Below are 25,195 nucleotides of genomic sequence, written 5' to 3'. Positions count from 1 at the left end.
TAGTGGAGTGATCGGAAAATGATAGATGTGAGGTCGAAATGACAAGTGTTAGGGGGGAATGAGAGGAGTGAGGGAGAAAATGAGAGGCATGATGGGAAAATAAGGGACGTGAGGTGCTATAACTAACCACACATATTTACTATGCCCAGGCAACGCCGGGCTCTTCAGCTAGTATCCTATAAAAAATAATTCCAAGAAAATTACGATAATAGACAAATGCCACATTTGTATTATTCAATTGATAGTTTATTGATAATTAACACAACATACAAAGTTAAAATAAAATATATATTTATGAAAAAAATAAATACAGCTCTGGCAAAAATTAAGAGACCACTGCAAAATTTTCAGTTTGTCTGATTTTTCTCATTATAGGTATATTTTTGAGTAAAATATAAATTGTTCTTTTATTCTATAAACTACTGACAACATGGCTTCGAATTTCCAAGCAATAAATTTTGTATTTATTTTCTGAAAATGAGAAATGATTTTTAATCACAGCTTTCATGTGTCTTGGCATGCTTTCCACCTGTCTTACACACAGCTTTTGGGTGACCTTATGCCACTCCTGGTACAAAAATTTAAGTGGTTCTTCTTTGTTTGATGTCTTGTGACTATCCATCTTCCTCTTGATTATATTCTATAGGTTTTCAATGGGGTTCAGGTCTGGAGATTGGACTGGCCATGATGTGGTGGTCCTTCATCCACACCTTAATTGACCTAGCTCTGTGGCATGGTGCATTGTCCTGCTGGAAAAAAAACAGTCCTCAGAGTTGGGGAACATTTCCTGAGCAGAAGGAATCAACTGTTTTTCCAGGACAACCTTGTATGCGGCTTGATTCATACGTCCTTCGCAAAGATTATCCTGGCCAATTCCAGCCTTGCTGAAGCATCCCCAGATCATCACCGATCCTCCACCAAATTTCACAGTAGGTGCAAGACACTGTGGCTTGTATGCCTCTCCAGGTCTCCATCTAACGATTAGATGACCAGGTGTTGGGCAAAGCTGAAAATTAGACTCATCAGAGAAGATTACCTTACTCCAGTCCTCTATGGTCCAATCCTTATGGTCTTTGGCAAACTTCAGCTTGGCTCTCCTTTGCTTCTCATTCATGAAAGGCTTTTTTCCAGCTTTAAATGACTTGAGACCTGCCTCTAGGAGCCTGTTATGAACTGTTCTTGCCATGCACTTCACCTCAGCTGCCATTTGCCATTCCTTTTGTAGGTCACTTGATGTCATCCTGTGGTTGCTGAGTGATATTCGAATAAGATGACTGTCATCCCGGTCAGTGGAGAGTCGTTTTTGCCCTCTGCCGGTCTATAGCCCCTAATGTCTGCTGCTTGACCTTGTTGTAATGGACTGCTGCCTTAGCAATGTGAAGGATGGAGGCAACATGACGCTCATTGTGTCCCTCTGCTAGTAAAGCCAGAATTGAGCCCTTCTTTTCCTCACTCAAGACTTTTCTTTTCAACTCCTTTGGCATGGTTAAAGTTACTTTTTCATTCCTATCACTTTTGGGATATCACTAGCACTTGTTTTGCCATCCAGCTTGTCCTATTGCAAGAGGATTGTGAACATCACAGCAGTGATTTTTATACTTTCCTTCGTTAAATAAAATTTGGTTCAGGTGATCACCTAATCAGAAGCACATTAAGTAGAATGAGGTGTACTCTGGTTGGAATTCAACTGACACTGGAATGGAATGGCTGTCAGACATGTAGAGAAGCTGATTTTTATAAAACTGTGCAGTGGTCTCTTCATTTTTGCTAGAGCTGTATACATATGTTTTCGCCTTATGCCAGGGATGGCATGCCAGTATGAAGAGACTTAAACTCCTCGCATGCTCCTCTCGGAAAATAAATATGCAAATTGTCTCTTCATATCAGTATCATTGTTGAGGTAATCATAAATATATTTGTGGCTCCAGAAAATAGGATGCCCTATGTTGGATAGCAAATTTATTGCTACAACGGAGAAGTATGGCTTCCTCTCTAGAAAGGAATGTGTAAACTCTTTGATAATTAGGAATTCTGTGAAGGAATTTGGAGGGATTTTAAATTTTGTTTTTAATGAGGAAAAGGAGCAAATTGTCTCTTCATATTTAATTTCTCAGAGAAGCATGCAAGGCTTTTAAGTCTCATCATACTGACGTCAGACCTGGCATGTCACTATCCATAAGGTGAAAACTTAACCCTTAGATCCCAGTCTTAACCTCTCACCCAGCCAAATCAGATCTCATACTTTGCACTGATGAGGGGCAATACCCCGAAACACTGTGTCTGCTACTTTCAATAGGTGACACTAGAGTTCAAGTCCTCTTCCTCTCTGAAGAGGCAATACTTGGAGCAGTTGGAAGAATGGCTACAACAGATCCCAGGAGCAATATCTGAGCTCTCTGTCCAGAAAAGTGCAATGCTGGGAAAGAGTAAGATCCTGCCAAGAACCCTCAAACTCCCAAGCCTCTGGTAGAGGACCCGAGAATGAGAAAGGACAGCAAAGTCCACCCCCATAGGGGGTGAGAAGGAAGTTTTTTATATATATATATATATTATGTGAGGCACTGCTCCCTGAGTGCGTTGGGGGACACTTGCTTGGCAACAGGATTAAAGCACTCAGGCGCGGTTTCTCACAAAAACAGTCTATTCCGGCTTATTTACATAGTTATTAAGGTTGAAGGAAGACTATATGTCCATCTAGTTCAACCCATAGCCTAACCTAACATGCCCTAACATGTTGATCCAGAGGAAGGCAAAAAAACCCCATGTGGCAAAGAGTAAGCTCCACATTGGGGAAAAAAATTCCTTCCCGACTCCACATACGGCAATCAGACTAGTTCCCTGGATCAACGCCCTATCAAGGAATCTAGTGTATATACCCTGTAACATTATACTTTTCCAGAAAGGTATCCAGTCCCCTCTTAAATTTAAGTAATGAATCACTCATTACAACATCATACGGCAGAGAGTTCCATAGTCTCACTGCTCTTACAGTAAAGAATCCGCGTCTGTTATTATGCTTAAACCTTTTTTCCTCCAACCGCAGAGGATGCCCCCTTGTCCCTGTTTCAGGTCTATGATTAAAAAGATCATCAGAAAGGTCTTTGTACTGTCCCCTCATATATTTATACATTAAAATAAGATCACCCCTTAGTCTTCGTTTTTCCAAACTAAATAGCCCCAAGTGTAATAACCTATCTTGGTATTGCAGACCCCCCAGTCCTCTAATAACCTTGGTCGCTCTTCTCTGCACCCGCTCTAGTTCAGCTATATCTTTCTTAAACACCGGAGACCAGAACTGTGCACAGTATTCTAAATGTGGTCGAACTAGTGACTTGTATAGAGGTAAAATTATATTCTCCTCATGAGCATCTATGCCTCTTTTAATGCATCCCATTATTTTATTTGCCTTTGTAGCCGCTGCCTGACACTGGCCACTGAATTTAAGTTTGTCATCCACCCATACACCCAGATCTTTTTCATTGACGGTTTTGCCCAGAGTTTTAGAATTAAGCACATAATTATACATCTTATTACTTCTACCCAAGTGCATGACCTTACATTTATCCCCATTAAAGCTCATTTGCCATTTATCAGCCCAAGCTTCTAGTTTACATAAATCATCCTGTAATATAAAATTGTCCTCCTCTGTATTGATTACCCTGCAGAGTTTAGTGTCATCTGCAAATATTGAAATTCTACTCTGAATGCCCCCTACAAGGTCATTAATAAATATGTTAAAAAGAAGAGGGCCCAATACTGACCCCTGTGGTACCCCACTGCTAACCGCTACCCAGTCCGAGTGTGCTCCATTAATAACCACCCTTTGTTTCCTATCCCTGAGCCAGCTCTCAACCCACTTGCACATATTTTCCCCTATCCCCATTATTCTCATTTTATGTATCAACCTTTTGTGTGGCACCGTATCAAAAGCTTTTGAAAAGTCCATATACACTACATCCAATGGTTTCCCTTGGTCCAATCCGGAACTTACCTCTTCATAGAAACTGATCAAATTAGTCTGACATGAACGGTCCCTAGTAAACCCGTGCTGATACTGGGTCATGAGGTTATTCCTCTTCAGATACTCCAGTATAGCGTCCCTTAGAATGCCCTCCAGGATTTTACCCACAGTAGAGGTTAAGCTTACTGGCCTATAATTTCCGAGTTCAGTTTTTGTTCCCTTTTTGAATATTGGCACCACATTTGCTATACGCCAGTCCTGTGGCACAGACCCTGTTATTATGGAGTCTTTAAAGATTAAAAATAATGGTCTATCAATGACTGTACTTAATTCCTGCAGTACTCGAAGGTGTATCCCATCCGGGCCCGGAGATTTGTCAATTTTAGTGATTTTTAGACGCCGCCGCACTTCCTGCTGGGTTAAGCAGGTGACATTTAATTGGGAATTTTTATCACTAGACATTTTGTCTGCCATGGGATTTTCTTGTGTAAATACTGATGAAAAAAAGTCATTTAGCATATTGGCTTTTTCCTCATCCTCATCCACCATCTCACCCAGACTATTTTTAAGGGGGCCAACACTATCATTTTTTAGTTTCTTACTATTTTTGTAGTTAAAGAATATTTTAGGATTATTTTTACTCTCTCTGGCAATGAGTCTCTCTGTCTCAATCTTTGCTGCCTTGATTTGCTTTTTACAGAATTTATTTAATTTTCTGTATTTATTTAATGCCTCCTCACTACCTACTTCCTTTAATTCTCTAAATGCTTTCTTTTTGTCACTTATTGCGCCCCTTACAGCTCTATTTAGCCATATTGGTTTCCTCCTATTTCTAGTATGTTTATTCCCATACGGTATATACTGTGCACAGGTCCTATCCAGGATGCTAATAAACGTCTCCCATTTTCTTTGTGTATTTTTGTGTCTCAGGATATCGTCCCAGTTAATTGCACCAAGATCCTCTCTCATCTGTTGGAAATTTGCCCTCCTGAAGTTTAGTGTCCTTGTAACCCCTCTACTACACATCTTTTTAAAGGATACATGAAAACTTATTATTTTGTGATCGCTATTTCCCAAGTGACCCCCAACCCTTATATTTGATATGCGGTCTGGCCTGTTGGTTAATATTAGGTCTAGTAGTGCCCCCCTTCTTGTTGGGTCCTGAACCAGTTGTGAAAGGTAATTGTCTCTCATAATTGTCAAAAACCGATTACCTTTGCTGGAACTGCAGGTTTTTGTTCCCCAATCTATTTCAGGGTAGTTGAAGTCCCCCATAATAATGACTTCTCCTTGAGTCGCAGCTTCATCTATTTGCTTTACGAGGATATTCTCCATTGCTTCCATTATTTTTGGAGATTTATAACAAACCCCTATCAGTAATTTATTATTTTTTCCCCCTCCACTTATCTCCACCCACAGGGATTCTACATTTTCATTAAATTCACCTATATTATCGCGCAGGATGGGTTTTAAGGATGATTTTACATATAGACACACCCCTCCCCCTCGCTTATCTGTACGGTCATTTCTGAACAGGTTATAGCCCTGCAAGTTAACAGCCCAGTCATGGCTCTCATCCAGCCACGTTTCAGATATCCCCACCATGTCATAATTATGCTCCAACAACATTAGTTCTAATTCATCCATTTTGTTGGCGATGCTTCTGGCATTAGTATACATGCACTTTATGTTCCTCTCTGTACTTCTATTTCTTAAATTATTAACTGTTCTGACCCCACCCCCCATGCCACCGCCACCCCCAACTTCCTTATTTGTGCCCAGGTCTCTGTCTGCACTATCTTCCCCTCCTATAAAATGAATACCCTCCCCCCCCAATTCCTAGTTTAAACACTCCTCCAACCTTCTAGCCATTCTCTCCCCCAGCACAGCTGCACCCTCCCCATTGAGGTGCAGCCCGTCCCTAGCGTAGAGCCTGTAGCCAACTGAGAAGTCGGCCCAGTTCTGCAGGAACCCAAACCCCTCTTTCCTACACCAATTTTTGAGCCACTTATTCACCTCCCTAATCTCCCGTTGCCTCTCTGGCGTGGCACGTGGTACCGGCAGTATTTCGGAAAATACCACATTGGAGGTCCTTGCTTTCAGCTTGCAGCCTAATTCCCTGAAATCATCTTTAAGGACCTTCCACCTACCTCTAACTTTGTCATTAGTGCCAATGTGCACCATGACCGCTGGGTCCTCACCAGCCCCTCCCAATAATCTGTCCACCCGATCAGCGATGTGTCGGACTCGAGCGCCAGGTAGGCAGCACACTGTTCGACGATCCCTGTCTTTGTGACAGATTGCCCTATCTGTTCCCCTAATAATTGAGTCGCCCACTACCAGCACCTGTCTGGCCTGCCCTGCTCTCCTATTTCCCTCCTTACTTGAGCAGTCACTCCTCCGGCTTTCAGAGGACATGCCTGGCTGCAGCAGTGCTACACCTGTACTGGCACCCCCCTCATCTGCCAACTTAGCAAACTTATTGGGGTGTTCCAGATATTTAGACTCATAAACCGTGTCACAAAGAGTTCATTACATACATCAATGGAACACGTTAACCACGGAGAGTCTGTTCCAATGGCAGATACTTCTCTGCCCATAACCCCGTTTATCTCAAGTTACCTTGCAGGAGCTCCTGCTCCACAGACTGACTCCTGTCAGTCCTGGTTCCTAGAGAAGCTGCCGAACTGGGATCACCGTCCTTGTGACCAGGGCACTTCAGATAGTCCAGACCCGCAGAAGGAACTGTAGCTTCCCCAACACAGTAGCCGTCCCAGGCTCTACAGATACGGCCTCTCTGTGCGCTATTCAGGAAGTCCAGTCCCAGGCACTTCCAACACACAGGCCATCAGTCCATGTGCTTCCAGGAATACAGTCCATTCTAGGACATTCCAACACACAGGCCATTCACAGGACCTCACACTCTGACCATTCAGGTCCATACACTCTGAACCATGTGACCAAACCCTGGTCACATTATGTAGCTGTAACCACCCCCATAGGTGGGAGGTGTGTGTGGTTAGTCAGACCCACCCAGCTCTCCAACTAACCCTGCAAGCCTCCTTTTAAACTATGCAAATACTTGTGGGACTACAGGTTCCAGAACAACAATACTACAGGCTTACAGCACAGACTCCCTCGGCGACACATACCGGCCATTTACAATCATGCCAGACACTGTTTTATTATCACCATTACAGATACGCCTCCATACGTACCCTGAGGAGCACATACAGCTCCCCCTAGCTATAACATAGGTCACTACATCACAATATATATAATGAGAAAGGAGGATGATTGAAATTAAGCCATTATGAAAGGAATAGGAATAATCAAAAATAGTCACTAGATGATATAATGGGCACAGTATAATAATATATTCAATGCATAGAAAAGAAGGCATGAAATTTATACATGATACACAGTCTTAGACGTAATTGATTATATCATTATATGCATAATAGAAAAAGTGCAATACTAATGCGGAGCCCCAGGGTCCTGGTCGTCGCAGTGGTATTGCTTTCCTCTCAAGGAGAGTGATGCTACATTTGGAGGCAATGAAGGAGAACTCTTTGTCAGGTAACACAATGCATGCAACATGTTCACACTCCAGACCAGAAGGGGGAGCTCTAAGCCTGTTTAAGGTGAACTCCCCTATTAGAACATCCTGATCTGGAGGGGAAAAGTTCAGTTCCTGTCAGGGAGACAGAGGGAAAGGAAGCATAGGAGCCATGTAGCCTGAAGTGCTGCAGCTCCTAGGAAACAGATGGAGAGAAAGCAGAACATATTGCAGCAAGCGTAAAGGAAGTCAGAGCAAAGGAGAGGATATCAGAGGGAGATCAGTCAGGAGCAGGCTGCCTCCTTCTGAGGCGCAGGATCCCGGTAGCCAGAACACCGAGGGAGCAACGATCCTTTATGCCTTGCTCCAGAGACCGGTAGGACAGCTAATTTCACGTTACCTGCCCGCCCTATAATCAGGAGCCAGGGTGGCACCCCTTAGAGGCTGTGGCATGATAGAGTCCCTGTAAAACGCCTCAAGCCACTATTAATATTTTTTACATAGTTACATAGTAAGTAACATACAGTAGCTACGTAAGTTCAATAAAGACCTAGATCCATCAAAGTTCAACCTTTCTCCACCAACTGTACATTTTGTCACTAATTTAGCTATAACCAGCAATGTTATGTGTATCCATGAAATCTTCCAGCCCTTTTCTAAAAGCTGTTATAGTGTTTGCCATTACTACCTCTTGTTATCGGACATTCCACAGTCTGACTGCTCTAACTGTAAAGAACCCTTTCCTGTTTAGATGCCGGAATCGCCTTTCTTCCACCCATACTGAGTGCCCCCTAGTCCTCAGCACGGTCCTTGGAAGGAACAAGTCATGCACCAGTCCTCTGTACTGACCACACATGTATTTTTACATGTAAATGAGATCCCCTCTGAGGTGTCTTTTTTCTAAGCTATTTACCCTATCAATAGTGTTGAAATTGATAAATTATTAATTATTTTTGTATTCTCCCCAACAGCTGCCACATTGAAGAATTTTACATCTCTGAAAATTCTAAATTTGGATCGACTTATAATCGTTGGAGCAGAGACTGCTGAAATGTTCGGTATACTGTTTTTGAAAGTTGTAATAGTCTGGGTTTTTTATAATTGTAATTTTTGTTAAGTTTTATCAATTTTTAACAATCAAAATAAGCATGAAATATTGAGATTTTAACAAGCAAAATAAACACAGAAAATAATCAATGAGGATAGGGTACATTAAAGTTTAACTGATGGATAACATTTTCCTCTAGTGGCATCTAAACATATTGCAAACTAAAAGAACAAAAGACTCAAGTTCCAAATAAAAAACTTTATATATTATTTATACCTAATGCCATAATAAACCAAACCCCATCCACTTATCAAATTCATTTTTTTTTAACAATCGACAAACAGAAGACAGGACACCCACACATTAAGGGGTGGGAAAAAAAGGGTACTGTAGTCCAAAAAAGTCCTAGCTATTGTTTTGGTAAGAGAGTAATGGTCTGTTTCCATTTGAAATAGATGAAACATCAATCCTCTTAAGGAGAGTTTATATTCTTTAAAGTATCAGACATCAACCCCTTAGTTGACGGACCCCCTTCTACATAACTTCTCAAACTCAGTTGGTTGGGAGACATTCATTGAGCTAACTAGTGAGAATGCAAGGCGCTTAATCTGCATAAATTGGAAGAATTCTCTATTGATTACAGAGAATTTAGATTTAAAAAGTTATAAAGAGAGAATTTCCAATGTGTCCTTGTCAACCAAGTCCACGTATCTGAAAAGTCCAGCTGAAATCCACGGAAGGACCATTGTTGGTTCTAATCTATTTGGGATCAGGGGGTGATAAATAAAGGATGTCATTGGAGAACCAGGAGAGGCCAGATCATAGCGCTTCATACTTGAGAGCCAAACTTCTCTTGTAAACTGCATAGGGCCCAGTAGGGTAAATGGTGCAGTAATAGACTTAGTGGTCCACAAAAGGGAGTTCAGGTACCTAGGAGCCACCCATAACTTTTCTATTTTGGTCCAGTTATTGTAATCCCATAACGAAGCCCATGAAAGAATCCTTCTTAGGTGAGACGCCCAATAATATTAAGTTGTAGTAGTCTTGTTATTTTGCAAAAGAATTGAAAAATTTAGTAAGCACATTACAGCTAATTCTTTTGTCCATTAGTTGTACTTCATTTTAGTGTTAGTTTAAAGGAGTTTTGCTGGAATAACTTTTCCCTCCCCATAAGCTTCTGCTAGCATAAGATAATTTCATGTTTCTGACTTTTTCCTAAACAGGTGATAAAACATTCACTGGTGGAGTTACCAATCACATGATAGATGCCACTTACAGTATTTGGGCTGTCTGTTTTCCATCATTGTTAGAGTATAAAATAGCATAACTAAAAAAAGCAGCTTTCGTTTAGTGAACTTGGCCCATCCATGCATTAAATCCTGCATATTACATTACATACACAACGTTCCACTGAAATATCAGTTGAGTGCAAAGGATTTCTGACGCAGGGGTCAATGTAAAGCAAAATTTTGAAGCACTTGGAGCTGTCCAAGGCTAAGTGCATATGGAGTCTTTTTGCACAGTTTTCAGAGTAAAAACTCAGAAGAAACTGAGTGTACAGTTTTTGAGGAAGATTTTGAGAGTTTCCACTCTTTTTCTGCTCCTAAAAAATCTCAGTGTACAGAACCTCCTAAAAAAATAGAACCCTTAAAGTCCATGCCCACCTTATGAAGACTGTGCTCAGTTTTTTTGGCACTTTTCAATTACAATGAATGATGTGAAAAGTCACATTTTGCATGCGTTGTGATTTGCTACTTTTTTGTGTTGCGATTTTGCCTATCGGTATGTCTGGACGTAGTGTGTGACAGTTCAGAAGTTCAATCTAGGGCTGGGGCGTGCTGACTTATCAGTGTGTTCATTTCAAAAACCTGACCGGCACATCCAAACATAGACTCAGTGTGAACAGCACCTGTTCACACTGAGTCTATGTTTGGATGTGCCGGTCAGGTTTTTGAAATGTATTCTTTAGCCTTCTGATCGTGCACTCCGCCTCCTAGCTTCAGGTGTTTTAATTACAGCAGGTCCAATACCCCTCCACATAGAGAGAGAATTTTAGTCTAGTAAGAGGTTTCACATGTACCCATTCAGATGGAGACGTTTATTCTCAGCGAGGTAAGGCAAGTTTAGGACCTGGTATAAGAGAGATGCCGTAACGGGGCTACCAGGTACACATAAAATTGGCCATTTTTATGTGCTAAAAGCTCTCATTTTTCATATTTCTAGTGCAGTAATGCAGTTCAAATTTCGTTTTTCAAGTTTGTATGTTCTAGCGCTGCAGTGTGCTGCATTATTTACTTAATTATCAGTGTGTTCAGCCATCCAATCATGGCCAGGGCTTCCTCCATGTGTTTGAAGTAATTACCTGACTACTTAGATGGCTCTCAGTCTTCAAATTACTGCCAGTTGTAGCTTAGCTGAAGTGATGTGTGCTTGCTCAGTACTATGTATTCCTGTATTTTGATCTTTGGTGCCCAACCTTGGACCTTGCCTTTGACCATCCATTTTGCCCTGTCCCTTTCTCTTGATCCTCGCTCTTCCTGGAATTGTGACCTCGGACTGGGACCTGGCTATGCCTTGCCTTATCCCTTTGTTTATGATGAGTACTCTTGGTATCTGACCCAGGACCTCTTGACTACCTAGCCTCCATGGCTTATCCGTGAGTGACTAGCATCACAATTTCGTGCAGTTTACACCTAAAAAGAGCATAAAATGCTTATTAAATGTTGCCTGACATTTTATGAGACAATTTCTTTAAAACATTAAAGGGGTTGGCTGGTCTAAAACTACAAGTGAATCTTCACATCACGCACACTATCTGCTGTGAAGACTCCACGGTGCTGGTGTTGGGAACAGAGGTCATATGACTGTAAGTATGTGATTTGCATACATGCAGTCACATGCCAACGGGTGCGGCCTCGTTTAATGCAAGTGTAATGAGCGTGGCTAGAAACAGTCTAGTCCGATTGTGGCCGGGAGTATGAATATCACATACTTGCAGTCACATGACCTTTGTTCCCAGTGCCGACACTGTAGAGTCCTCGCAGTACACGTGATGTGAGGCTTCACAAGTCTGCAGTCACATAGAGTTTTAGACCTTCCAATACTTTTAAAGCTCAAAACCATCAGCTTTGCATTAGTTTGGCTTATTATTGTTGCAATGAACATTTTAATACTTTCATATCCCCTTCCATTAATTTTGTAACAAAAAGTATACATATATATATCTTTTGTCTTCAGCTGTATCACTGGGATCCCTCATTTTTCTGGAGAAATTGTGGTTGCCTCTAGGGCCAGGAATGGCTCATGCTGCTAAACTGATTATCGAACAATTTCGGGCTCTTCCCAACCTCCAGTTTCTAGTCATGAAGGAGATATTAGACGATGCAAGTATTGCCTTGTTAGGTGAGTCACTGAGTTAAATTGTTTAGAGAAAAATTAATTACTTTCCAATTCAGAAAATTTTCTGAGCTTGAATCAAAGATGTGCAAGAACTAGTAGAACTTCACAATATTGTATAATCCTCCTACATTATTGATTGAATTCTGATTCACATATAAATATTCAGCTGTAAAATATATTTTTCAGAAAGCCTATCCTATGGTCAGGGTTTTCAAGATCATGGTTAAATCACTCCTATTATAGTTTGAAATGAAAATTGAATTCTATATTACCCCCAAAAATGTAAGACAAGCCAGACCCCTTTAGTGTCACATGAAATGCAAAGACAGAGGAAGAGTCTGGGAAAGAAATTGAAGTGAGAAACACACAGACCCATTCAGGCCCAGTTCCGCTCAAAGGCCAAGGGTCTGCTGAAGACCCCCTTACCTGTCAGGAAGGCACTCCTGTGAACAACAGCTTCTTGCTCGTGCTCATACCTATGATTTTTTGCTATATAAAGCAGTACTCTAGCATTGTTGCATATTGCACAAGTGACTAGATGATCCCATGTCCAAGTTCCCTAAAGGGACTAACAAGTACAGTGAAAAATACTGTTAATAATATTTAATATATACATACACATAACCATTATATATGTTCAAATCACACCCTTTCACCCCCATTTAAAAAAAAAAAAGAAAACAAAACAAAATACACGTGGTATCATTATGTCTGTAAAAGTCGGATCTATCAAAACATTAAATTAACTAACCCAATTGGTAAACAGCATAATGAGAAAAAAAAATCTTAACGTCAAAATTGTTTTTTGGCCACCACTGCCAAAAAAAATGCAATTAGAGGTGATCAAAACATCATTTCTCATAGTACCCAAAATGGTATCAATAAAAACGTTGCCTCAGGGCATATAAAACAAGCCCTCACACAGTCCTATTGACCAAAAATTAAAAATGTTATGGGTCTCAGAAATTAGCGACAAAAGCAAATTTTTTTTTTTACAAATTTCTAATTTTTTTGTGCTAATTGAATAAAAAAAAAACATTACTACGCTTATTTGGTATCTCACTAATCGTACTGACCATGAGAATCGTATGTTCTTCATGTGAGAAAATGTTAACCAGACTATGATCAGAGTGTGGTCAGAGTGTAAGTAAAGTGGGATCCGTTTTTCTCAGATGTGGAGAATTAAAAAAAAAATCTCCATCCTCTTAATTCTGTCTGTCCGTAAAAATCAGATGTAATTCGAGTGCGGTCCAATGTTTTCCATAGACATAAGCGGGCGAGTGCCATCATATCAGAGACAAATTGTGTATGCTGCGATTTTTTTTTTATCCTCGGATCGATGGGGTCCAAGGAAAAAAAATCAGACATGTGCACCGGCCCAAAGAATAACATTTGTCTGAGTACAATCTGATGTTTAGACAGATCACACTCACACCAAAACTACAGTTGTCTGCACAAGACCAAAGTGATATGAACAAAAAATAAATGATACCTGCTGTCACCCATCAGGATCCTGCACAGGCGGTGTTCGCTGGCACCAGGAGTGATGACATCTCTGTTCTCTGCAACCACAGGACCATTGCGTTCTGTAATAGATGACAGCAGTCAGGTGTCTTGAATCATGCACCATTGTATGTTTTTCTGATGGGACTCTGCTCAAGACACCTGACTGCTGTAGCGTGACGCTGAGTCACTATTCACGGGCAAGCTGTGAGACAGGGTAGTCATGAGGTCTGAGGTCAGATACCAGCGGGGCTCATAGTACAGAGGGGTAAATCAAAGGCGTTGTCAGGAAAGAGACCAGGCTCAAATGCTAGAAGAGTACGTCAAAATCAGGAAGTACAACAAGCAGATAGTCAAAGGTCCGGGTTGAGATACCTGAAGTCAGAGAGTGTCAAAAGCAGAAGGATTAATCTACGAGAATTGTCCAACAGATCCTAGGTCATCAACAAGATCAGAAGTCAGACACAGAGCAAGCACACACACCTAACTAAAGCAAAACTACAACTGACAATCTACTGCTCACACCAAGCCAGCTAAATACCTAGCAAATCATTAGAGGAAAGGAGGCACCTGGGAAAACACCTGCAGACTAGACCAGATTGAGCAGCAGGGCTGTCAATCAAAAAGCTGACAGCCCAGCACTCCCCATGATCAGATTGGATGGCTGGACTGTAACTCACAAAACCAACAGTTCAGCACCCTTCAGGTTCCATAGAGTGGCTGAGTTGTTACTCACAGTATCCGTAGGCCACACAGTCAGTTATGAAACTGGGACATGTAGCTTACTACAGAAACAAATGGTCTTTGGCTAGAGAGCACAGTGATGTCATCACTCTTGGCACCAGGGAACGCCACAGAGCGGCCTGTGCAGAATCCTGATGGGTCACAGCAGGTATCATTCATTTTGTTATTTCTAGTGAATCTGAGCCACAGTGCAATATTATATTTAGCCCAAAAAAAACTCCTAAAGGGGTGTTGTCAAGTTTAAAAGACATACCTTATCCACGGGATAACTTTCTGATCACTAGGGGTCTGACTTCTATGGCTCCCATCGATCCTGAGGCCGGCGTCACACTCAGCTTATAAAAATACGGTCCGTAATTTACGGCCGTAATACGCAGAAAAGTTCCCAAAATAGTGGTCCGTATCTCCTTCATAGGCAGGGTGTGTCAGCGTATTTTGCACATGGCATCCTCCGTATGTAATTCGTATGGCATCCGTACTGCGAGATTTTCTCGCAGGCTTGCAAAACCGACATACGGACATACAATGGATCCATGTTCTCAAAAAATCATAAAAACATATATACTGTCTATATATATATATATATATATGTCACTGAGACATATATATATATATATATATATTAATATTTACTTCAGCGCGATATAGCAGAAAGCCGATAATTCAATTGCCGGCTTTTGCTATTTCCTTCCTAAATTCGACATGATATGAGACATGGTTTACATACAGTAAACCATCTCATATCCCATTTTTTTTGCATATTCCACACTACTGATGTTAGTAGTGTGTATGTGCAAAATTTGGGCGCTCTAGCTATTAAATTTAAGGGTTAAATGGCGGAAAAAATTGGCGTGGGCTCCCGCGTAATTTTCTCCGCCAGAGTAGTAAAGCCAGTGACTGAGGGCAGATATTAATAGCCTAGAGAGGGTCCATGGTTATTGGCCCCCCTGGCTAAAAACATCTGCCCCCAGCCACCCCAGAAAAGGCACATCTGGAAGATGCGCCTATTCTGGCACTTGGCCACTCTCTTCCCATTCCCGTGTAGCGGTGGGATATGGGGTAATGAAGGGTTAATGTCACCTTGCTATTGTAAGGTGACATTAAGCCAGATTAATAATGGAGAGGCGTCAATTATGACATCTATCCATTATTAATCCAATAGCATGAAATGGTTTAAAAAACAAACAAACACATTATTAAAAATTATTTTAATGAAATGAACACACAGTTTGTTTGAATATTTTATTGTACTCTCAATCCACCTGAAGACCCTCGCTCTGTAAGGCTGGGGTCACATTGCGTTTTGGTCAGAGCGCTAACGGACAGCGTTGCACGGCGAAATTAACGCCATGCAACGCGTCCGTTAGCGCTCCCATTGCCCGCAATGTACCAGCGCATTGCTAGCGCGTGTCATTTTCGGCACGCGCTAGCGACGCGCCGGTCTTTTGTAGCGTGCCTCGGACGCTGCTTGCAGCGTCCGCGGCGCGCCCGAGGTCCGTTCCCCGCTCTCGCAGATCGGGGATCTGCGAGAGCGGGGACGTTAACGCGACCCCGAAACGCGACCCTTTAAAAACATTGCGTTAGCGCAATCCGCTAGCGCTAGCGCTAAACGGATTGCACTAACGCAATATGACCCTAGCCTAACAAAGGAAACATAATAAACCAACAATATACGTACCTTCCGATGATCTGTAATGTCCCACGATGTAAATCCATCTGAAGGGGTTAAAATATTTTACAGCCAGGAGCTCTGCTATAATGCAGCTGTGCTCGTGGCTGTAAAACTCCGGGGAATGAAGGTAATGTAGGTCAATGACCTGTAGTTACCTTCATTCGCGGTGATGCGCCCTCTGCTGGTTGTCCTTCGAGCGTGGGAAAAAAATCAGACAAGTTCCCAGGCTCGAGTTCATATGAGGACAACCAGCAGAGGGTGCATCACCGCGAATGAAGGAAACTACAGGTCATTGACCTACTTTCCATTCATTCGCTGGGGTTTTACATCCACGAGCACAGCTGCATTAGCAGAGCTCCTGGCTGTAAAATATTTTAACCCCTTCAGATGGATTTACATCGTGGGACGTTACAGATCATCGGAAGGTACGTATATTGTTGGTTTATTATGTTTCCTTTGTTACAGAGCGAGGGACTTCAGGTGGATTGAGAGAACAATAAAATATTCAAACAAACTGTGTTCATTTCATTAAAATAATTTTTAATAATGTCATGGTTTACATTGGCACAAATGACAAAGTTAGAGGTAGGTGGAAGGTCCTTAAAGCTGAAAGCAAGGACCTCCAACGTGGTATTTTCTGAAATACTGCCTGTACCACGTGCCACGCCAGGTTGGCAACGGGAGATTAGGGAGGTTAATAAGTGGCTCAAGAATTGGTGTAGGAAAGAGGGGTTTGGGTTCCTGCAGAACTGGGCCGACTTCTCAGTTGGCTACAGGCTCTACGCTAGGGACGGGCTGCACCTCAATGGGGAGGGTGCAGCTGTGTTGGGGGAGAAAATGGCTAGAAGATTGGAGGAGTGTTTAAACTAGGAATTGGGGGGGAGGGTATTCATTTTAAAGGAGGGGAAGATAGTGCAGATAGAGACCTGGGCACAAATAAGGAAGTTGGGGGTGGCGGTGGCATGGGGGTGGGGTTAGAATAGTTAATAATTTAAGAAAGAATAGAGGTGCAGAGAGATACATAAAATGTATGTATACTAATGCCAGAAGCCTCGCCAACAAAATGGACGAATTAGAACTAATGTTGTTGGAGCATAATTATGACATGGTGGGGATATCTGAGACATGGCGGGATGAGAGCCATGACTGGGCTGTTAACTTGCAGGGCTATAGCCTGTTCAGAAATGACCGTACAGATAAGCGAGGGGGAGGGGTGTGTCTATATGTAAAATCGTCCTTAAAACCCATCCTGCGTGATAATATAGGTGAATTTAATGAAAATGTAGAATTCCTGTGGGTGGAGATAAGGGGAGGGGGGAAAATAATAAATTACTGATAGGGGTTTGTTATAAATCTCCAAAAATAATGGAAGCAATGGAGAATATCCTCGTAAAGCAAATAGATGAAGCTGCGACTCAAGGAGAAGTCATTATTATGGGGGACTTCAACTACCCTCAAATAGATTGGGGAACAGAAACCTGCAGTTCCAGCAAAGGTAATCGGTTTTTGACAACTATGAGAGACAATTGCTTTTCACAACTGGTTCAGGACCCAACAAGAAGGGGGGCACTGCTAGACCTAATATTAACCAACAGGCCAGACCGCATATCAAATATAAGGGTTGGGGGTCACTTGGGTAATAGCGATCACAAAATAAAAAGTTTTCATGTATCCTTTAAAAAGATGTGTAATAGAGGGGTTACAAGGACACTAAACTTCAGGAGGGCAAATTTCCAACGGATGAGAGAGGATCTTGGTGCAATTAACTGGGACGATATCCCGAGACACAAAAATACACAAAGAAAATGGGAGACATTTATTAGCATCCTGGATAGGACCTGTGCACAGTATATACCATATGGGAATAAACATACTAGAATGAGGAGGAAACCAATATGGCTAAATAGAGCTGTAAGGGGCGCAATAAGGGACAAAAAGAAAGCAAAGGAAGTAGGTAGTGATAAGGCATTAAATAAATACAGAAAATTAAATAAATTCTGTAAAAAGCAAATCAAGGCAGCAAAGATTGAGACAGAGAGACTCATTGCCAAAGAGAGTAAAAATAATCCTAAAATATTCTTTAACTACATAAATAGTAAGAAACTAAAACATGATAGTGTTGGCCCCCTTAAAAATAGTCTGGGTGAAATGGTGGATGAGGATGAGGAAAAAGCCAATATGCTAAATGACTTTTTTTCATCAGTATTTACACAAGAAAATCACATGGCAGACAAAATGACTAGTGATAAAAATTCCCAATTAAATGTCACCTGCTTAACTCAGCAGGAAGTGCGGCGGCGTCTAAAAATCACTAAAATTGACAAATCTCCGGGCCCGGATGGGATACACCCTCGAGTACTGCAGGAATTAAGTACAGTCATTGATAGACCATTATTTTTAATTTTTAAAGACTCCATAATAACAGGGTCTGTACCACAGGACTGGCGTATAGCAAATGTGGTGCCAATATTCAAAAAGGGGACAAAAACTGAACTCGGAAATTATAGACCAGTAAGCTTAACCTCTACTGTGGGTAAAATCCTGGAGGGCATTCTAAGGGATGCTATACTGGAGTATCTGAAGAGGAATAACCTCATGACCCAGTATCAGCACGGGTTTACTAGGGACCGTTCATGTCAGACTAATTTGATCAGTTTCTATGAAGAGGTAAGTTCCGGATTGGACCAAGGGAACCCAGTGGATGTAGTGTATATGGACTTTTCAAAAGCTTTTGATACGGTGCCACACAAAAGGTTGATACATAAAATGAGAATAATGGGGATAGGGGAAAATATGTGCAAGTGGGTTGAGAGCTGGCTCAGGGATAGGAAACAAAGGGTGTTTATTAATGGAGCACACTCGGACTGGGTAGCGGTTAGCAGTGGGGTACCACAGGGGTCAGTATTGGGCCCTCTTCTTTTTAACATATTTATTAATGACCTTGTAGGGGGCATTCAGAGTAGAATTTCAATATTTGCAGATGGCACTAAACTCTGCAGGGTAATCAATACAGAGGAGGACAATTTTATATTACAGGATGATTTATGTAAACTAGAAGCTTGGGCTGATAAATGGCAAATGAGCTTTAATGGGGATAAATGTAAGGTCATGCACTTGGGTAGAAGTAATAAGATGTATAATTATGTGCTTAATTCTAAAACTCTGGGCAAAACCGTCAATGAAAAAGACCTGGGTGTATGGGTGGATGACAAACTCATATTCAGTGGCCAGTGTCAGGCAGCTGCTACAAAGGCAAATAAAATAATGGGATGCATTAAAAGAGGCATAGATGCTCATGAGGAGAACATAATTTTACCTCTATACAAGTCACTAGTTCGACCACACTTAGAATACTGTGCACAGTTCTGGTCTCCGGTGTATAAGAAAGACATAGCTGAACTAGAGCGGGTGCAGAGAAGAGCTACCAAGGTTATTAGAGGACTGGGGGGTCTGCAATACCAAGATAGGTTATTACACTTGGGGCTATTTAGTTTGGAAAAACGAAGACTAAGGGGTGATCTTATGTTAATGTATAAATATATGAGGGGACAGTACAAAGACCTTTCTGATGATCTTTTTAATCATAGACCTGAAACCGGGACAAGGGGGCATCCTCTGCGTTTGGAGGAAAAAAGGTTTAAGCATAATAACAGACGCGGATCCTTTACTGTAAGAGCAGTGAGACTATGGAACTCTCTGCCGTATGATGTTGTAATGAGTGATTCATTACTTAAATTTAAGAGGGGACTGGATACCTTTCTGGAAAAGTATAATGTTACAGGGTATATACACTAGATTCCTTGATAGGGCGTTGATCCAGGGAACTAGTCTGATTGCCGTATGTGGAGTCGGGAAGGAATTTTTTTCCCCAAAGTGGAGCTTACTCTTGCCACATGGTTTTTTTTTGCCTTCCTCTGGATCAACATGTTAGGGCATGTTAGGTTAGGCTATGGGTTGAACTAGATGGACTTATAGTCTTCCTTCAACCTTAATAACTATGTAACTATGTGTGTGTTTTTTTAACCATTTCATGCTATTGGATTAATAATGGATAGGTGTCATAATTGACGCTTCTCCATTATTAATCTGGCTTAATGTCACCTTACAATAGCAAGGTGACATTAACCCTTCATTACCCCATATCCCACCGCTACACGGGAATGGGAAGAGAGTGGCCAAGTGCCAGAATAGGTGCATCTTCCAGATGTGCCTTCTCTGGGGTGGCTGGGGGCAGATGTTTTTAGCCAGGGGAGGGTGGGGGGCCAAAAACCGTGGACCCTCTCCATGCTATTAATATCTGCCCTCAGTCACTGGCTTTACTACTCTGGCGGAGAAAATTGCACGGGAGCCCACGCCAATTTTTTCCGCCATTTAACCCTTAAATTTAATAGCTAGAGCGCCCAAATTTTGCACATACACACTACTAACATTAGTAGTGTGGAATATGCAAAAAAAAAGGGAATATGAGATGGTTTACTATATGTAAACCATGTCTCATATCATGTCGGGTTTAGGAAGGAGATAGCAAAAGCCGGCAATTGAATTACCGGCTTTTAAGCTATCTAGCGCTGTATGAAATATTAATATATATACATATATGTGTCTCACTGACATATACATATATATACCCCAATACTATGTGTAGACATTTATTTTAGCTATTCTATTGGAACCTGTCAGTGTGATTTTACTGTACACCGCACTGAATTGCCGGCTTTTCTCTCTAACACTGCTGCGTATTTCTCGCAAGTCACACTGCTGATCCGTGTGTAATCCGTATTTTTCTGGCCCCCATAGACTTTCATTGGCGGATTTTTTGCGCAATACGGTGACAAACGCAGCATGCTGCGATTTTCTACGGCCGTAGAAGACCGTATAATACGGATCAGTAAAATACGGCTGATAGGAGCTGGGGCATAGAGAAGCATTGTACCGTATGCAATCCGTATTTTCAGCACCCCTCTTACGTCCGTAAAACACGGTAGTGTGACGCCGACCTGAGAAATAGGTCTCTGAAGAGCCCCGGCAGAATGGAGCGGAGGTCGATCGTGCGCACTAATGCTCCAGTTCTTCTTAATGGGAGCACTAGAGATTGATGAGCACAAAGCTCCTATTAGATTGAATGATTGACCTCTGCTCCATTCAGCCTGGGTTCTTCAGAATACTGATTCTCGGGGTCGGTCAGACCATATCAGTCAGACACCAGCAATCACAAAGTTATCCCGTGGATAAGCGATATCTTTTAAACTTGAGAACACTCCTAGGGCCTTTGTTACAGTATTCAATACCATTAGCAATATACTTTGTCTACAGTATGAATGCATTATTTACAAGTTTATATAACTGGATGTAATCTTTACAGGGAAAGTGGCGAGAGATGGCTTTTTGAAAAGGTTGCACAATCTTGAGTTACAATCCAACTACATGATCTCTGAATCTGGATGGACGACTTTTTTCGAAACAGCTGCAGATATGCCGGAGCTAACCTTACTGAACTTGATGAGGTTGGAGGCTTTCCCAATAAAGAGTCAAGCCACTACTGTCACTTCCTTTGTCCGATTTGTGTCTCGCATGCCAAGTCTCATCACAATATGGATGATGGGATGGCAGCTAGATAAAGATGACTTCAGCCTGTTCAACAACATGAAGGAGAAACATCCTCAATCCACAAGTTTAGAAATTATTTGGCAAATACCATTTCCCTTTACACCAAATATAGAGAATTAAAAGTATAAGGCTATGATTTATTACTATTCAAGAAAAGTAATCAGAAATAAAGTATATTTCATCAGTTACTTCCCGATCAATTATTGAATGCATTTACTGAACATACATTTCAGTAGGCCAACATTTCGGATGTTAAAATTAGTTTTCAAGCTGTGTGTGTGTTATAAAGTATTCTAATTTACTGAGATAATTACTTTCGGATTTTCATTGGCTGTAAGCCATAATCATCATATTAACAGAAATAAACACCTGAAATAGATCACTCTGTTTGTAATATATAATATGAGTTTCACTTTTTGTATTGAAGAACTGAAATAAAATAACTTTTTGATGATATTCTAATTTAGTGAGAAGCAGTTGTATATAACTGAACAATAGGGACCCACTAATGTGTCTTAAATTTTCCAACAGGGGTTATCCCAAGAAGGAGCTGGGTAGATTCAGTCTAAAGGCCCGCAATCTATCACGGGAGTCTATACGGAAGTCTAGTACTTCCAAACAGCCCAGTGAGCGTATCCCATTTGTGTCGACTTACACCTCGGCCAGTAATTATATTGACAGAATTTTGAGGAAACATTGGCTGGGTTTACAACGAGGTTTGCCATCAATACCAGCGTTTAAGAGTTTTCCCATGATGTCGTACAGAAGAGGACGTAATCTGGGCGATAGTTTGGTTAAGTCTGATATTGGGTCGTCCAGGAGTCTTGTACAGACAACTCTGAGCACACCCAGACTTGGGAATTTCCCATGCCTGGGGTGTGCGAGTTGTAATAATATGCTCAAAGGGGAGTTCTTTAATCACCCCCATACGGGGAAGAAGATTCTTTTGAAAGAACGATATACTTGCTCTTCGAGCTTTCTTGTTTACATGATTACGTGCCCGTGTGGGTTGGCGTATGTGGGGGAAACCACAATGGAGGTGCGGGCACGAATCAGTAAACATAAAAGCACGATTCGAACGGGACTCACTGACTTGCCAATCCCCAAGCATTTCTTGGATAATAATCATTCTGTCAATCAATTACGCTTTAGGGTAATAGATAGTGTTCCGGTTCTTAGGAGAGGAGGGGACAGATTATCATTGCTCAGAAAGAAAGAGATGAGATGGATTTATTCATTGGGGACATTACAACCCAGGGGTCTGAATCTGGACTTTAACCTGCAGGTATGTATCCCCAGATAATTCCGCTCCCCCCTTGATATGGTATCCTCATCAGTGCTTTGTTTTTAAAGTGCTTTTATTTTTTTGTACATAGGGGATTTTGTTTGGTGGTCTAATTATAGTTGGTCTCTTTTGAGATATATATTGTCGTGGTGGGTTATGCTTCCCTTTCCCATTGGTCTCTTGACCACTTTAATGTATCATTATGCCCCAGGTATGTGCTGGTTTTTACTGTCTAGATCATAGGCCGGTTGGTTCACGTATGGTTAATCTGCCTGTGCTTGCTTTTCCAGGTCACCTTGACAACCTATAGTGGTTGTGGTGGCGCAGATCCACCGGTGTCTTTTTGTGCTTGCGCTCTGGCTTCCGATATACCCACGCTGGAACGTTGAGGTGTGAGCGCTCTAGCGGCGACGCTGCTGCGTCTCTGATGGGTGGTGGGCGTTACGGGTGTGGCGATCGCGTCGCCGTCGGGCCAGTTTTTATAGCGTTTTGCGATGCGGCTGGTCCCGGCGGTGATGCGCTTGTGCGCACTTGTGGGCGTTCCTCCGCCCCTTGGAGTATGTAGTCGCGGCGCTGCTGGGCGGTCTCTTCTTGCGGTCATGTGCCTGTGGGCGGTCTTTTGCCATGACGCGCAGCTATGTGCACCAGGGGGTTTCTGGGTAGTCTGCGATCCTGCTGCTAGTCTGATGTGTGATGCAGGATGATGACACAGGTATGACACATGATGTAAGCAGTTACCTGATTTGTTATTCAGATTATACCTTGGAACACTGGAAGATTGGATAGGCTGATTCTGCTTTTTGGCGCCAACCACGAGATCCAGATTGGTTGTGATGATGACTCCAGGGGCTACATCATTGGTGCCTAGTGACCATGGCTACGAGAATGCTGAAGTCTGATTGGCTAGACAGAAAATAAACATTGCAATATCGGTATATATTATATATTCCGCCTTGATTTTCTTCATCCTCTATCATGTGGACGGTTCTCTGTCCACTTTTTAATGTTTGATGTATTGTCTGATCTGTGTTTTTTGTAATATATTTTATTAATTAGTGGCTTGTTGGTGCCCTGCGTGGTATCCACACCATTTTAGCCGGCACTTTGTACCTTGCTGTATGCTTGAAAAAGACCAGGGTACTGGTCGAAACATCGCATGTTCATGGCTTAATAAAGTTTGTTTGAGATTACGACACCCGACTGGAGCGCTGTTCATTTTCTCTTGGACTGTTTGGTGTATCCAGGTTGGTTCCCTGGACAAAGAACGAGCGCCCTCTGAGTGAGTTCTGTCAGCCCTACCTTTTTTCTACTATAGGGGCATGCATCAGTCCTTGTAACCCCTTACAGAGTGACAAAACAAGTTTTAATGTAAGAGTCAAAACTTGATGAATGTCCTGAGCACGTTACCTGCCTTACTTTTTTTTTTTTTAATAAGATCTCTGACCTCAACAAATACCTTTGGGTAGTACAGAGATGGAGAGCCAAACCTCCACCTTCTCAATTTCCTAGACTCCGACTCCACAGCACTGGTCACTACTGAGCATGTGCATAAAGTGCAGCACAGATTCATCTCAGCTAAAAGCTGAGATCCTTAGATGAGGAACAGAACAGACATTTATAGGACATTTCATAACTTTCACAAATTCTTAGGAAAAAAATTTACAGCACATCCTGCAATGTACTACTGTACCCAAATTATATATTTTAGGAGTCGGAGGCGGGCCATTTTATACCGACACCATCAAAATAGTCCACAGTCCTTGTAATAAGTACAGGAGTGTACTTTTGCTTTTGTACAAAATCATTCATCCATCAAGTTGCCATGGTTCTAGATTGAGCCGAAGGCCGTTAAGAAAACACAAACAAATCAGTGAGCGCTGTATACTTTGTATATGCAAGATATAAAGTGCATTCATAAATATTATTTCTCTGAATGATGATCTTTGTGCACCATGTTCAGCAATGTTATCTGCTGATTAATTACTTATTTGAATACTTTTGTATAGTGCTTTAAAGGGATATCGGGGAATCCATGGGATAATTTCCCTATCACTGGCGTTTTTTTTTGCTAGGTCCACTAATCCTAAGAAACTGGAGCAGAGGTTCTTCATGCGCACTGGCACTGCCTTCATTCTTAATAGGACTGCCCGAGATAACCAAGTACAGTGGTCGGCTGATCTTCTGCGCGCCCATAAAAATGAATGGAGCGGCAGTGTGCATGATTGGAAATGCTCTATTCACACAGGCTCTTAAGAGCCTGATTCTCCGGATCGGTGGATGTACCAGCAGACAGACATCCAGTGATTGGGAAGTTATTCCACATCCCATGAGTAAACTTCATGGTGCGATTTAAAAAATTATTCCATATTAAACAAAATACCCTGACTCTGCTGAATCAGTTCTTAGCGAGTAGCTAT

At 41.8% G+C, this 25,195-nt stretch overlaps 1 protein-coding gene across 1 annotated transcript in view; it reads left to right on the top strand.

The window, feature by feature from the left end:
* LOC138664219 (baculoviral IAP repeat-containing protein 1-like) overlaps nucleotides 1–23,923 on the top strand; it is a 126,792-nt gene extending 102,869 nt beyond the window's left edge. The window contains exons 9-11 of the mRNA XM_069750722.1: nucleotides 8,492–8,578; nucleotides 11,806–11,970; nucleotides 21,249–23,923. Coding sequence (XP_069606823.1) covers nucleotides 8,492–8,578; nucleotides 11,806–11,970; nucleotides 21,249–21,613 — 617 coding nt within the window. The 3' untranslated portion in view covers nucleotides 21,614–23,923. The remainder of the gene's footprint in view (nucleotides 1–8,491; nucleotides 8,579–11,805; nucleotides 11,971–21,248) is intronic.
* Nucleotides 23,924–25,195: the final 1,272 nt, after the last annotated feature.

The sequence above is a fragment of the Ranitomeya imitator genome, chromosome 1 (assembly GCF_032444005.1).
Source record: "Ranitomeya imitator isolate aRanImi1 chromosome 1, aRanImi1.pri, whole genome shotgun sequence".
NCBI lineage: Eukaryota > Metazoa > Chordata > Amphibia > Anura > Dendrobatidae > Ranitomeya > Ranitomeya imitator.
Note: the sequence above shows the minus strand (reverse complement) of the source record. Positions and strands in the feature narration are given on the sequence as shown.